The 12,806-nt window shown below is 40.4% G+C and overlaps 2 protein-coding genes across 10 annotated transcripts in view; both read left to right on the top strand.

Annotated features, from left to right (window-relative positions):
• Acsl6 (acyl-CoA synthetase long-chain family member 6) overlaps positions 1–7,034 on the top strand; it is a 54,904-nt gene extending 47,870 nt beyond the window's left edge. For 6 of the 8 annotated variants that reach the window (XM_005376087.2, XM_005376089.2, XM_005376086.2 and 3 more), the window contains exon 21: positions 6,226–7,034. In XM_005376087.2, coding sequence (XP_005376144.1) covers positions 6,226–6,363 — 138 coding nt within the window. In that variant the 3' untranslated portion in view covers positions 6,364–7,034. The remainder of the gene's footprint in view (positions 1–6,225) is intronic. The other 2 variants (XM_005376093.2, XM_005376090.2) reach the window with 1 other exon arrangement.
• A 4,418-nt stretch (positions 7,035–11,452) lies between these two features.
• Positions 11,453–12,806, top strand: part of Meikin (meiotic kinetochore factor) — an 86,649-nt gene continuing 85,295 nt past the window's right edge. For both annotated transcript variants that reach the window (XM_013507645.1, XM_013507640.1), the window contains exons 1-2: positions 11,453–11,978; positions 12,579–12,663. In XM_013507645.1, the coding sequence (XP_013363099.1) occupies positions 11,635–11,978; positions 12,579–12,663 (429 nt within the window). In that variant the 5' untranslated portion in view covers positions 11,453–11,634. The remainder of the gene's footprint in view (positions 11,979–12,578; positions 12,664–12,806) is intronic.

Genomic DNA, 12,806 nt, shown 5'->3' with positions numbered 1-12,806 from the left:
GTTTTGAGTGTGAAATTTTTGTGATTTTTAGAATTTTCAGTTTAAAACCCCTCCCACAAGTTGCAATTCTAATTTCTTCAAACTGAGGAAATTGAACAGTTTCAGGATCTAAGCATATTGCTCTTCTTTGGAAATAGATATTTACATTAACCCTGCTTGAGACATACTGCTTAACTATCTTCTGAAAGTATGTTTTAGGGCAGTGAAGAAAGTCTGGATAAATAAATATTTTTTAAAAGTCTGAAGTCTAAGGCAGCAGTAAGTTACATTTATCTTTCTGAATGAAAGGTCAATTTGGGCATATGAGTTATTCAAATTTAAAAATTTGCTAGAACTGATTTCATTGTCCTTCCTTAATGGGGAGTTATATGACTGGGTCATATGTGGCCTTGTGGTCTAGGGACCACAATTGCGTGGTCCCAGGAGGGGCTAGTCCGGGGGCCTGTGTGGCCAGGCGAAGGACAGGCCACATTCCTAAGGCCTGTGCGCCCTCTGCTGGTGAGAGGTTGTGTGACCTGCGGCCCGACGTGTGAAGAGGTAAGGTCCACATTCTTCTTCACGGAAAAAAATTAACAACTCTTAAGATTGTGTTTAACCGGAACTTTCAATTAGGTTTTTAGTGTTGGCCATTGCTTTTGTTAGAGCTTTACTGAGAAGAAATGTATTCTTCACTTTCCACATGCCTTAAGCCCTCTACTAATCTGCTCTCACCATAGAAACCTCAAATACTGGGAAGTCGTGGCAGCACAAAGGCCTTTAGTTTTTTTGCCCCGGTTGTCCTTGCTTTTCTCTGTCCGCATTCCCCTCTTTGTGGTTCTGAGACGCTCTCCCCACCTGAGCCAGTGTCACCAGGCCTCACGCCTGAGTAGCCTGTGCTCACGGCTGTGAGCTCCACCATAGCAGAAATTGCTTCACTTAATCCATAATCCATTATCGGCTTGTCCTTGTCCCTCAGTCGATGAAATGATCAGTCAAGGAAAGCTTAACTCTCAACACACACACACACACACACACACACACACACACACACACGAAGTCCAGTGTTTGAATCATTCACTAAAAGCTTTAGAAATTCAGACTTTCTGTGCTGAGTTGATTTGCATTAAACTTTGAATTAGAAAAAAAATTGATGTACTATAAAACTGATGTACTAAAACATGTACTATAATACAGTCTCCAGAAACATAATTCCTAGAATTAGGCCAACCATTATTAATTTATAGAGGTCTTTGTAAGATATATTTCAATGAATAATTAGGAAGCATTTATAATAATTATGTCAATAATTAATACAGGTAGGTGACTGGGAAGTATTTGAGCATATTTAACTATGATTTAAGAATTTTTTGATATTTAGATGCCTTACCAATTTTCATAGGCAATACAAAATGAACTTTGAAACTTGATAGATTTTTCAAATTCTAACTAGGAAAACCCTCAGTACAGATATTATATTTCCTCTCAAGCCAGCTTCCTGATATAATGGGGATAAACGGAGAATGAAGATTCTCATACCCTCTCTCTTTTTTACACTATCGTGATTAGTTTGGCTTTATGAGAAAATACACAATCATTTTCGGAAAGGAAAATGTCTTGTATTGTTGATTCACTTTTGAAAAACATTATGAGGGTGGGGCCCAAGGTTAAGATCAGTATTAAGCAACTGGTTCAACTCATTTTTTCCAGTTACTGACTGGACTTTTGGTCCCTCAGGCACACCATACAGGTATTCTATGTAGAGTTTAAGTGGGCCACAGCTGCTCTCGGTCAGACTAGAGCAGGGACTATAGCAGTGATGCTCTGACCTGTTCACTAAGGGACTAAAGTGGAGCCGAGTTCGGGCTGCTCACTTGCGTGGCCTTCTGCAAGGCTGCTTTTGATGTTAAAGTCTTTTCCCAGGCAGAACAATTTTCTAGAAAGCCATGTGGAGCTGCAGATATCTCACTTAAGCCCTTTAGATTTGCGGCAGGTAGCTGGTTTGGAAGATATTCACAATTACCTGTTGCATATTCTTTCTTCCTAAGATCAAATTTTCTGTTACATCCTATTCATTATCTAAATGGCATTATGTCGTTCTCCTATGACAGTCATCTGCCCTATATCATATATTTGTACTTTCTGGTTGTCACTGCCTGGTTACACAGTGTTCTCCATGTGCTGCTAGGGATGCAGAGGAGCCGAAACCCAGGCTGCAGAGACACTGGAAATTACATCTTGGCATTTGTCAAATCGTGAAATTTAGTAGTTTCATAAGAAAGCAGATGGATGGATGGGTTGCACTTACCAAAAGTCTTTACATGGCGCTGTCAATTTTTCAGTATTTCATTTTGACTAAGTATGAGTTACTACTGCATTAAATCACCAAAGCTAGGATTAAATATGATTTAGATTGTGTTAATGTTTTCTTTAAACTAATGGATTTTGTCACCAAATGATGATTTTCAAACTTTTAAAAATGGAACTTGGATGACATCTAGTATAAAAGTTGGGCAGTACCCCTCTGATTGCCCTGGGGTTTGTTTGTTTGGGTTGTTTTGTCTTTTTTGAGACAGGGTCTCCCTATGCAGTTCAGGCTGGCCTTGAGCTCACTTTGTAGCCCAGACTGGTCTCAAATTCGCAACAATCCTGGGATTACAGGTGTGTGCCACCAAACCCGGCTACTCTAGGGCTTGAACTAGCGTCCCTCTCCTCCCCTCCCCTCCCCTCCCCTTCCCTCCCCTTCCCTCCTCCTCCTCCCCTCCTGTCTTCTCTCCTCTCCTCTCCTTTCCTTCCCTCCCCTCCCCTCCTCTCTCCTCTCCTCTCCTTCCCTCCCCTCTCCTCTCCTCTCCCCACCCGCCTGGCCACCTCCTCACCCTGCTTCAAGCCTCCTCTCCCACCATCACAAACCTCCACCCCCATCTATACAGCAGTCCTACCCCAAGTAGGACTTCTGTATGTTTCCTCGGTGCACTAAGGCTTCTCCCTTGGGATCTTCCATGAATGTCAGGTGTCCTAGGTGATTTGCAGTTGACGACCACAAATTAGGGGAGGAGCCTATCCCATGGAGTCCAGCCCTTTTGTGACCCAACCCTTCTTTGAATAGCAAGCACAATGAGTTTGCAACCAAAATACATCTCTCAAGAACTTTAGGTTTTAAATACTTCCCAATAACCCTCCTTTAGTCCAGAGCCTCAAGTAAGCAGCTATTTAAAGTGGGTATCTCGGTAGAAACCCTTCAGTAAAGTTGAGACAGCTGCCCATAATGGTAGGTACAATTTTAGCATAAAGTTTGCACACACGCTCAAATCCCTTTAAATGTTGTTGTTCTCAAAGAAATAAGCTACTCTAAGGCAAAAATGAGCATTTTCTTCCCATTTCATAATATCCATTGTACACTTGGGGTATTATTTGCTGAAAAGGAAAAAGAAACTGGAAAGGAGGAAAGGAAAAAAGAAGGAAGGGAAAAGGAAAAATAGATGAATAAATACATACATATGTATATACATATATATACACACAAGATATTTAAGATAGTGATACTACTAAGTGCTATTAGCTCATTGAAAGGAAAGGTTTATGCCTATATTGTTTGATCAGTTTTTCATGCCTATATGTTGTAATCTGAGCAACTACTTCAAAGATAACAATATGCAATGTACTAACCATTCTTACTCTCCTACAATCTTGTTTTGAAATTTTATACCATTGTTTTTATTTATTTTTCTTTTCTTTAAAATAAAAAAAAAGGCAAAAGTGAATCCTTCATTTGAACAAATGTCTTAGAGACAGATAAATCTGATTTACTAATGCTATTTGAAAACTGTCACATTCTTTTTTTTTTTGGTACTGGGAATCGAACTCAGGACCTTGTGCTTGCCAGGCAGGCGCTTGTGCTGCTGAGCTAATTCTCCAGCCCCTCACATTCTTTAATTACAAATATGAATTAAAATGCCAGAACGTTATAGTTTTTCTTAAAAGCTTTCTAAAAGTCAGAAGTATGTTAGGAGTTTTCTTGCTATATTGGATTTTTGATCTGCAAAATCAGAGAATGAGACAGAGAGCTTTCGGAGCAAGAAACCCCTTGCCATCTGCAAATGCCCACCTGCCAGGACAGTATAGCCTGTTAGCATCAGAGACTGTGAGGACAGTCATTGACGTATGGACCCTATAAACAGCTCTCCTGGGACAATGACATGTGACAAAGTGACTTGTCACTCATTTTCTGGCTGTGGAACACACAACCTGATTCCTTTCTGCTGTTCAAGTCATTCCTTCCCTGTCTCAATCCTAGGCTGTAGCTCTGCCCTCCAGATTAGTATATCCAATGACCAAAGTCCACATGGGTAGCTCTGAAAGATTTCAAGCTTTAATAAAGTAATCTCTCCAAAGAGCCATTCTTGTTCAGTTTCTTAGTGCTTAAAAATTGTGTAACGGGTCATGTCTAAAATTCCTAGCTAGGTGTATTAATCCTATGTAGTTTGGCCAGTCATTTCAGCCCATCTCTCTCTCCCTGCCTTTGTCCTTCCTTCCTTTCCTCCCTCTCTCCCTCCTTCCTTCCCTTCCTTCCTCCCTCCCTCCCTTAGACTCTTGCTTTCTTGCTTCTCCCCCTCCCTTCCCTACACTGGGATTGAATCCAGGTCCTTCACGCTGAGCTAAATGCCCAGCCCACTTTTTATCTTTTATTTTGGAGACAGGGTTATTGCTGAGGAAGAGGCTTGAACTTGCAGCTCCCCTGCGTGAGCCTCCCAGCGTGCTGGTCACTGTGTCTCGTGCTCAGCCTGTACGTGTGATGTCCAGATATGCCTGGCACATGCTGCCTGTCCCTGAGTACCCCCTCTCCTCAAGTGCTTCGCGATGGAGTCACTTCAGGATTCAGCCCAAGCCTAGATCACAAGATTCTTAGAGGGCTGACTGTGCAGTAAGCCTTCCTGCTGCAGCTCTGCCTGGAAGTAGCCTGGCTAAGCCCTCCTAGATTAGTCCCTCGACCCTTTCTTGTCCCCATTCCACCTTGCAGAAAGACTGTGAAGGAGGAGGTCTGCGTTCTGCCTCATGAAAGTGGGAAATGTAAACCCTAAATACGGTCCCTGTCTGATAAATGTGATACAATTGCATGGCAGAACTTTTTTGTTGTATCTCCAACTCATCCTGTTCTCCCAGACTTTCTAGTCCTCCTAAGCACGGCACCAGTCTCTAGCCAGCCATCCAAACCAAAACCTGGGGGTCATCAAGTCTGCCTCCCGCCTTACTACACTGTGTCAATTTATCTTTGAATCATTTTGAACTGTTTGTCTCTGTCACTGTCACTGCCATGTATGCAGGCCCCTCCACTCTCTCATGAATTGGCCAGATCCTTTTGATTGATTGACCTGCTTCCAATCTTAACTTTCTCAAAAATCTTCTCATTTCTCCTGGAGAAATCTTTTTAAATTGGGCATCCAGCTATGTCACTGCTCTGTATTAAAACCTTCACTACCTTCCTGTTGTCTTCCAAATAAACTTTGAGCTCCTCCGTGAGCTGGCTCATCTGCTGCATTTTCGTCCCTCGTACACACTTTGCCTCCTATTTTATGTAATAATAAGAAACTCGGATTTCCCTTCTCGCACCGTACCACCTCCTCTCCCCTCCCCTGGTTTGTTCTTAAGGCTGCCTCTGGCTGTAACGCCCTTCTCCACCTACCTCTCCCAATTTGTTGGCTGACTACCTTATTAATCATTTTTTAACATTATTAGGGAAGTCTCTGAGTGCTTCTCCCTCTCCCTTGCCATAACTGAGTTAGGTCCTGTGCATACTGTACTAATAATTACCCAGCATCTCTCTGCCTGCTCTACTAGATGCGAACATGCACTTCCTGGGGGCAGGGAGTTTATGATTCCTCTGTACATCAGTACCTTGCACAGAGAAAGCAACCAACTCGTCCCTTTGGGCTGGCTAAATGGCTGAGTAGGAAAGGAACAGGTGGTTTTCAGGGCTGTCAAAGTGGCTGAAATGTTATCAATGTAATGTTTTTGTTTGTTTGTTTGTTTGTTTTGGTTTTTCTCCAGTACCAGGAACCGAACTCACGACCTTGCACTTGCCAGGCAGGCGCTTTGCCACTGAGCTAAATCCCCAGCCCCTATCAATATAGTGTTGACTTAACATAGTGTTTGTATATCAATCTATCTGTATACACCTGCTTGTTTTTTCCATGTATGGTATTAATTCTGTGTTGTACTCCTGTTAACGGTGTATTTGCATTTGGTTTTTAGGTTAAAGCCATTTACATCCATTGTGACATGTTCTCAGTTCAAAATGGCTTGCTGACACCAACGCTAAAGGCTAAGAGACCTGAGCTGAGAGAGTACTTCAAAAAACAAATAGAAGAACTTTACTCAATCTCCATGTGAAGTTCAACGAAAGTTCTTCTCAGTATAATGGCCTATGCAGCAATATTATAGTTATTCTTGAAAGTAATGAGTCAAAATGATACAGCTGAAAATGAATAAGCACCTGATTTTATGACTGAGCCTTTTCCTGTCCCAAGAGGTCTTTAACAATACTTTCTCTATCATCACTGAGTATACTTTATTTTTTATTAAAATGATACTGTAGAAAGCTGCTAAAAAAAAATCACAAGTGGCAATGTAAAAGTCAAAACAGTTTCTTAAGAACTGTGTACCACTAAAAGTAATATATTCTCAATATTCATGAAACTCTTATTAAACATAAAGGAAAAACAACTGATATATTGTACTTCTTTGTAGAATAATAACCAGATATAGCAGATATCTAGGTGATGTGGGCTACCTCATTCAAAAACTGATTGTTAAAATCACAATTAAATCAGATTTAAAAATTAAAAGAACATATACAGAATCATGCTAAAATAAAACATAACTCACTCTACATGATTTTAAAAATGACAATCCTTATTGATGTGAAAAGTTCTCTTTTTACTTTTTTCATAAAATGCAAATCCAGATATCCTTAAATTGTTGTATTTATGTAACAACTTACAGAGATCTTTCAATACATTTTCTCATGTATTAATCTCATTAAAACATTCAGAAACTACCTACAAAAATGTAATGTAGAACTATTTGAGGACAGTATGCAAATATTCCTAGACTTTGTCCCATAATGAATTCTAAAGGATTACTCTTGGCTCTATAATGAGTTGACCCTTGGGGAAGACTTACACGAAGAAACTTGGAGCTGTTTCTCAGGGTGGGTAGCAATGAATGTTCCCTGTTGAGGTCTTTCTGTCTTCTAGTCTCAAAATGTCCATGCCGAATTTGGGAAATGCAGTATGGCTGTAATTCTGAACAATTTCATTTTCTTTCAATATGACTATCAAGGCAGGATGTGAGGAGGAGGAGTAGATGTTATTCCCAAAGAAAAGGATTTCTTTATAACATCTTGAAGAATCTTTTCAAAATGGCTCTAGAAAACTTTACAGGTCCATCATAAAGAAATATCTGTTAATGGCATAATTTCATTCTTAGAATCTTCAAATGCTCTTAAATTGAACCGTAAAACCCTCTTTTCTAGCATTATGTATTTAAACACCTGGGTGCCAAGAATTTGAATAATTAAATCCCTGATACCGTCTTCAGCAGTTCAGTTCCAAGCTAGAAATGGTACACCTAAAGACGGCATTGTCCTTAGGAGTGTTTTTCTTCTATAGAGACAGAAGTCTGCAAGCACATGAACAATTCATATGCAATTCATCTGTTAAATCAAAATATATGTGCTCAGTTTTCCAGTGCAAGGTCTCCCTTCCCTGCAGGAAGTCTGAACTGAGCCACAAAGGCCTACCAGATGAATCTGCACCAATAATTACACACTTACATTTCAATCTGTCAAAAGTGGACCACAGCTCCACTTGATGTATTTGTTCAGTTTTTCACATATTACTTAGGTATAGAGTCTCTAAAGACCTACAGTTCTACTTATAAATTTAACAATAAATGAGTTTTATGCACATTGATTTTTAAAGGTACTTTGATTAAACAAATACTTAAAATAGGCCACATCTGTGTAGCTCTGGATTTTTAAATGTTTAATATATATTTGATCAATTAAAAGTGAAAATCACTACCTAAATTGGATATTTATACTACTTTAAGGGCAAGTCTCTTCACATTTCAGAGAAAAATTGTTTCCTATTGTACTTCCATTTGACTAAAATTTCATAATTGGCTTTGATTCCAAAAGAATTTTGAACAATGTAATTCAAGCAAATGATTTTAAACTTATTTTGCTTTTATCTATATCTCATAGTAGTTAGCTATGATTCATTACGGACAATTTAAGATTTCTTTTTGTCATGCAAAAGATCTTATGTTTCTACTAGATTTCCTGATCTGCATAGAAATCGTAACATTCGGATTGATAAATGGTTTAGTGCAAATGTGCTGAGAAAGAAAATGATGGACACCACACATTGCACATGTTTCTCAATTCTTCCAACACCACTTAATTTCACAGTAAGGGAGAAATGAAACTATATATATTAATTAAACAATCTATCTTGCCTCAAATTTCCCAATCTTATATGTTGTTTTGAGGGAAAAAATTGTGTTTCTTTTTAACCAGTGTAGAGAAAGCTATAGAGGTAAGAGCTATATTCACACTGGGTGTTGGAGCCTGTTTAAATCCAGAGGTACAACGGAAAATCAGTTCCTTAAACATAAATATATTCTTAAATGTTTGGCCTTTTTACTTGTTTGTAATTAAAGTACGTTAGTAACTCACATTTGCGGACCAATCCTGCTGTTTATAAAACAGAACATACATCAATTTATTTTCCTTTTGTCATAAAAGATGTCTGTATAGTTTTGAGATTTTCCTTCTAGGCAGGAGAGGAGAAACTGGCCCATGTAGTACTGTACATAGGTCTAGCTCCACGTATTAGGAACTCAAACTCAGAAGTCCAGGACTAAATGTACCATGTCTCTCCTTCATACACAGTCACTCTTTTCATCTAAATTTAGGTAAAACTATTAAGGATGAATAAAACCAGAAGTTTCCATTGGGATTTTTACAATCAGGTAATGTTTTAGCAACTTGTAATCAGCAGTTAATTTGAGTGTATTACCCATCAAAGAACCAATGATCTTTTATTTTTCTGCCATAAGGAAAATGAATTATTCTTTATACTCCAACTGTATAAAGCACAAATGTGATAAAGTTATGTACAATACAAAATAATATGAATGTAAAGAATGGGAAAATGTATTTTTGCATGAAAAGAGTACTTGCAAACTTGCTTATTATCTCAGGAAAAAAAAGAATGAATGATCATATGTAAAACTGGTAAACTATAAGTTGGCTATATTTTCTTGCAAGTTTTTTTTTTTTAGGGAAGTATTTAAATCAAAAGAAAAAAGGATCCTAGTAGTCTTAAGTTTTCTCTCAAGAATGCTGTATCTTCCTGTCTGTGAGTCTACAATCAACTACAATAAGAATGAAATTAGCATGCAAGTGAGGACCAAACCCCAAGTCTTCAGTCAGAACACATTAATTGTTGGAACACAGAGGCAATAAATACTTGGAATACAAACATTTCTAAACCTGGTCTCAAGTGGAAAAGATTTTCATGAGGTGACAGTGGCATTTGAACATTCATTTGACTTATTTTAATTTTCCTTGTTAAATCATTGCAATGATTGCATGGAAGAAAAACGGATATTTTTGAAGAATTGCTTATTCTACTTTCAATTTTTGAAAATTGAGGGGATTAAAAATTACTTTTTTAATGCATAAAAGTATCTTAACTGTAATTATATTTTCATTTGCTTTGTTATAATAGCATGCATATCAAATATAAAATGCATTTATGAAAACTTTTGTAAAAAATAAAGATTTTTCATTTCTCAAAGTTGCTTATAATCACTATTTTCTATGCTTATATAACATAATTCCGCTGTGGGAATATATTTGGTAGTCAACAATCGTGGTGCTCATGTTACCAGAGTATCAAGCTATATTGCTAACCAGCACACTTGCTGTCTTCTACATCCTCTCCAAGTTTCCCCAAACTTCAGTCTTATCATGCCTCCAGAGGCACTCCTTTGCTCAGGCTTCTGCTGATTTTCTATCATCGAATATGTCCTTGATTCAAATAATTTTTATACTTTTAAAAGAATAGATAACTATTCAATTACATCATGATAGCTATTAAAGCATTTCCTTGGCTTTTAGTCATATACAAATTACTGGGTACACTTTCCTAAAATGGTGGATTTTGCTATGTCTAAGTTATCCAGATTCTGCCTTCTCCACCTGCGGTGTGTTTACTATAGTCAGTTCCTTTCTACTCTCAAAACAACTTCTGTAATTTGGACCACCCTCCCATCCTATCTGCAATATAACAGTGGTTGCTAAGTCTTTGTGTTCCCACCCAGCTTCCTCAAATTTCACCATCCACACTTCACCCAGGCAAACTTTCTAAATTGAAAATCTGGTCACACCACTTTCCTGTTTAATATTCTTTCAGTGACTTCCCATAGTTTCCACAATGCAGTTCAGAGTCCCTAGTTCTGCACACAAGGGCAAGTATCTCTTCTGATTCTTCTCCTTGGAGCCTTGGCTCTAATTACGGCACTTTGTAGGAACCTAAAACACCATTTGAGAATGCCTACTCGCTGTTCTTTACAAAATTATATTTTGATGATTCATTATGTATTGTTGTAAATGTTTCTAGGAGCAGATTTTAAATTTAAAACATTCAGAGTGATTTAATTATGGAAATACTGTGGAGATATATATATATGCTTACATTATTCACACACGTAATATTGGGGTCTTACAGAAACATCACTAAGCATTTTATAATTTCATTTCTACAGAGTGCATTTTTCAATGGTGTGAAACACTTTTTTTAAAAAAAAATAAGATGGCTATTATGTGTGCCACATGCTTATCCCATACAGCCAAACTGTTGCACCTGAATGTATGGCGCAAAAGGGAGGTCAGTCCTATTTCTGTTCAATTGGCAGGGCACATTTGAGTCCCAAGGGGAGCCTCCCTGAATCTTCTAGCTTGACTTCAGGGGTGCCCTGATGTCCAGGAAGCGGGCACAGGCCAAGGGACTCTGCCTATTCTTGAGGCGAGATCTGGAGCCCAAGATCTCCCAAGGCTTGGTTAGATTCTCAAGTACTGTATCCTCCCCGTAAACTTGGGCTGAAGTCATCCCATTCCTCTCCCACCTGCCTGGACCGAGTGAGGCTGACCCTAGCCTGCTTCCCTATGCTGAGATCTAACGCCTTATGCAGGGCTGATAAAGAGAATGGTGAAGGCATCAGGGCGGCTCTTGGGCCTACCGACTAACAAGGAAATCAAAAGTTAAGTAACCTCCTGGACAGAAACAATCAAACAACCACCTCTCCCCAGTAAACTTGGGCCTAGCGCGGGGCCGCTGTGGCGGTGCGCTTCCTGGGGGGCGGGGCCGCTGCCCTAGTCCTCCATCTTCCCAGAAGCCCCCGCGGCCTCGCGCCGATAAAAAGGCGGGAGCGAACCCGAGGCGCCGGTGCTGCGGGTCGTGCCTCCGGACTTGCGGTGTGGGGCGCTCTCCGACCGCGCCTGGGCCGTGTCTGTGCCTGTGCTTGGGCTCCTCAGGAAGGCGGCGACACAGACTGTCGAGGGCCCAGAGGCTCTCGAGGCCTGGAGCTGGGATGGCGTTGTGGCCGCTTCGAGTCTACACTCGCAAGAAGCGGGCGGGCCCGAGACTCAACCTAACCCCGGCGCTAGACCTAGGCCCACCCGCGACCAGCGAGGCCCCGCCGGGCCCGGGCCCCAGGCCTCCCACAGCGCTTCGCGGGGCGTGCCCGGGGCGGGCTGCGGGCTGCGGGCGCAGGGGCCTCGGGCCCGGAGAGTCCCAGGGCTTCCAGGGCTGCTGCCCTCAAACAGGCCGCGCTTTCACAGGCCCGACGGGAAAAGGCAGAGAGCGCGGCTTGCCGGAGATTGCCGAGAAGGCCGAGTGGGGCGGGCCGGGAGGTGGCGGCTCCCAGCCGCCAAGGTGTGTAGCCTGAGGTAACAGCCCCGGGCCACTTAGTTTATTTCTCAGAAAACCTCAAATTTCGTTTTCTAGTTGTAGCTTCTCTTAATTATGAGTCAACAAGGAAGATTAATAGAATATTCTCATCTTGTTTTTTTTAGAACTAAACTACAATTTGCTTTCAGATTAAAAAAAAAAATCTAGGGATTGGACCCTGGACCTTCACCCTAAGCTACATTCCCAACAGAGTCTCACTAAGCGGCTAAAGTGCTTAGGCTGGGCATCAACTTGAGATCCTCTTGCCTCAGCCTCCCAGAGTGGTATAATTACAGGCATACCCCCCTGTGCCTGGTGAAGTTTTTTTTTTTTTTCGCTTTTTTTTTTTTTTTTTTTTTTTTTTTAATGAAGAGGTTGAAGAGGTTGAAGGTGTAACTCAGGGGCTTAAAAGGGTGTAGCTCAGTGGTAAACTAAAAAGGATGCCCAGCATTCATTGCACAATTTGGGTATGGGTGCAGATTGTCTGATCCTTCTTCCTGAATCTTTGCAAATTCCCAACAGTACTGATAGAGACATGGAGGGCCTAGTTCAAATGGTGCAAACTAACTGTTGTTTGTTTGTTAGCACTAAGGTAAGAGATGCAAGAAAGAAAAGTCTGTCAGAAAGTAACACTTGCGAAGAGACCCAGAACGAGATTGCTCCATGGAGCGTATGTATGTTTCTGTCCTTGGTTACTTGTAGAGATGTACAGCAGTTGATGTACCTCCCAGTAAAAGAATAAAATGATCTTCGTTCAATAGAAACTGCTTAGATTTCTAGTAGTTTTGAAGACACTGATAGGTGTCACCTTGG

The sequence above is a fragment of the Chinchilla lanigera genome, unplaced genomic scaffold (genome assembly GCF_000276665.1).
Source record: "Chinchilla lanigera isolate Chin_1 unplaced genomic scaffold, ChiLan1.0 scaffold00007, whole genome shotgun sequence".
Taxonomy (NCBI): domain Eukaryota; kingdom Metazoa; phylum Chordata; class Mammalia; order Rodentia; family Chinchillidae; genus Chinchilla; species Chinchilla lanigera.
This window is presented reverse-complemented; position numbering and strand designations above follow the sequence as displayed.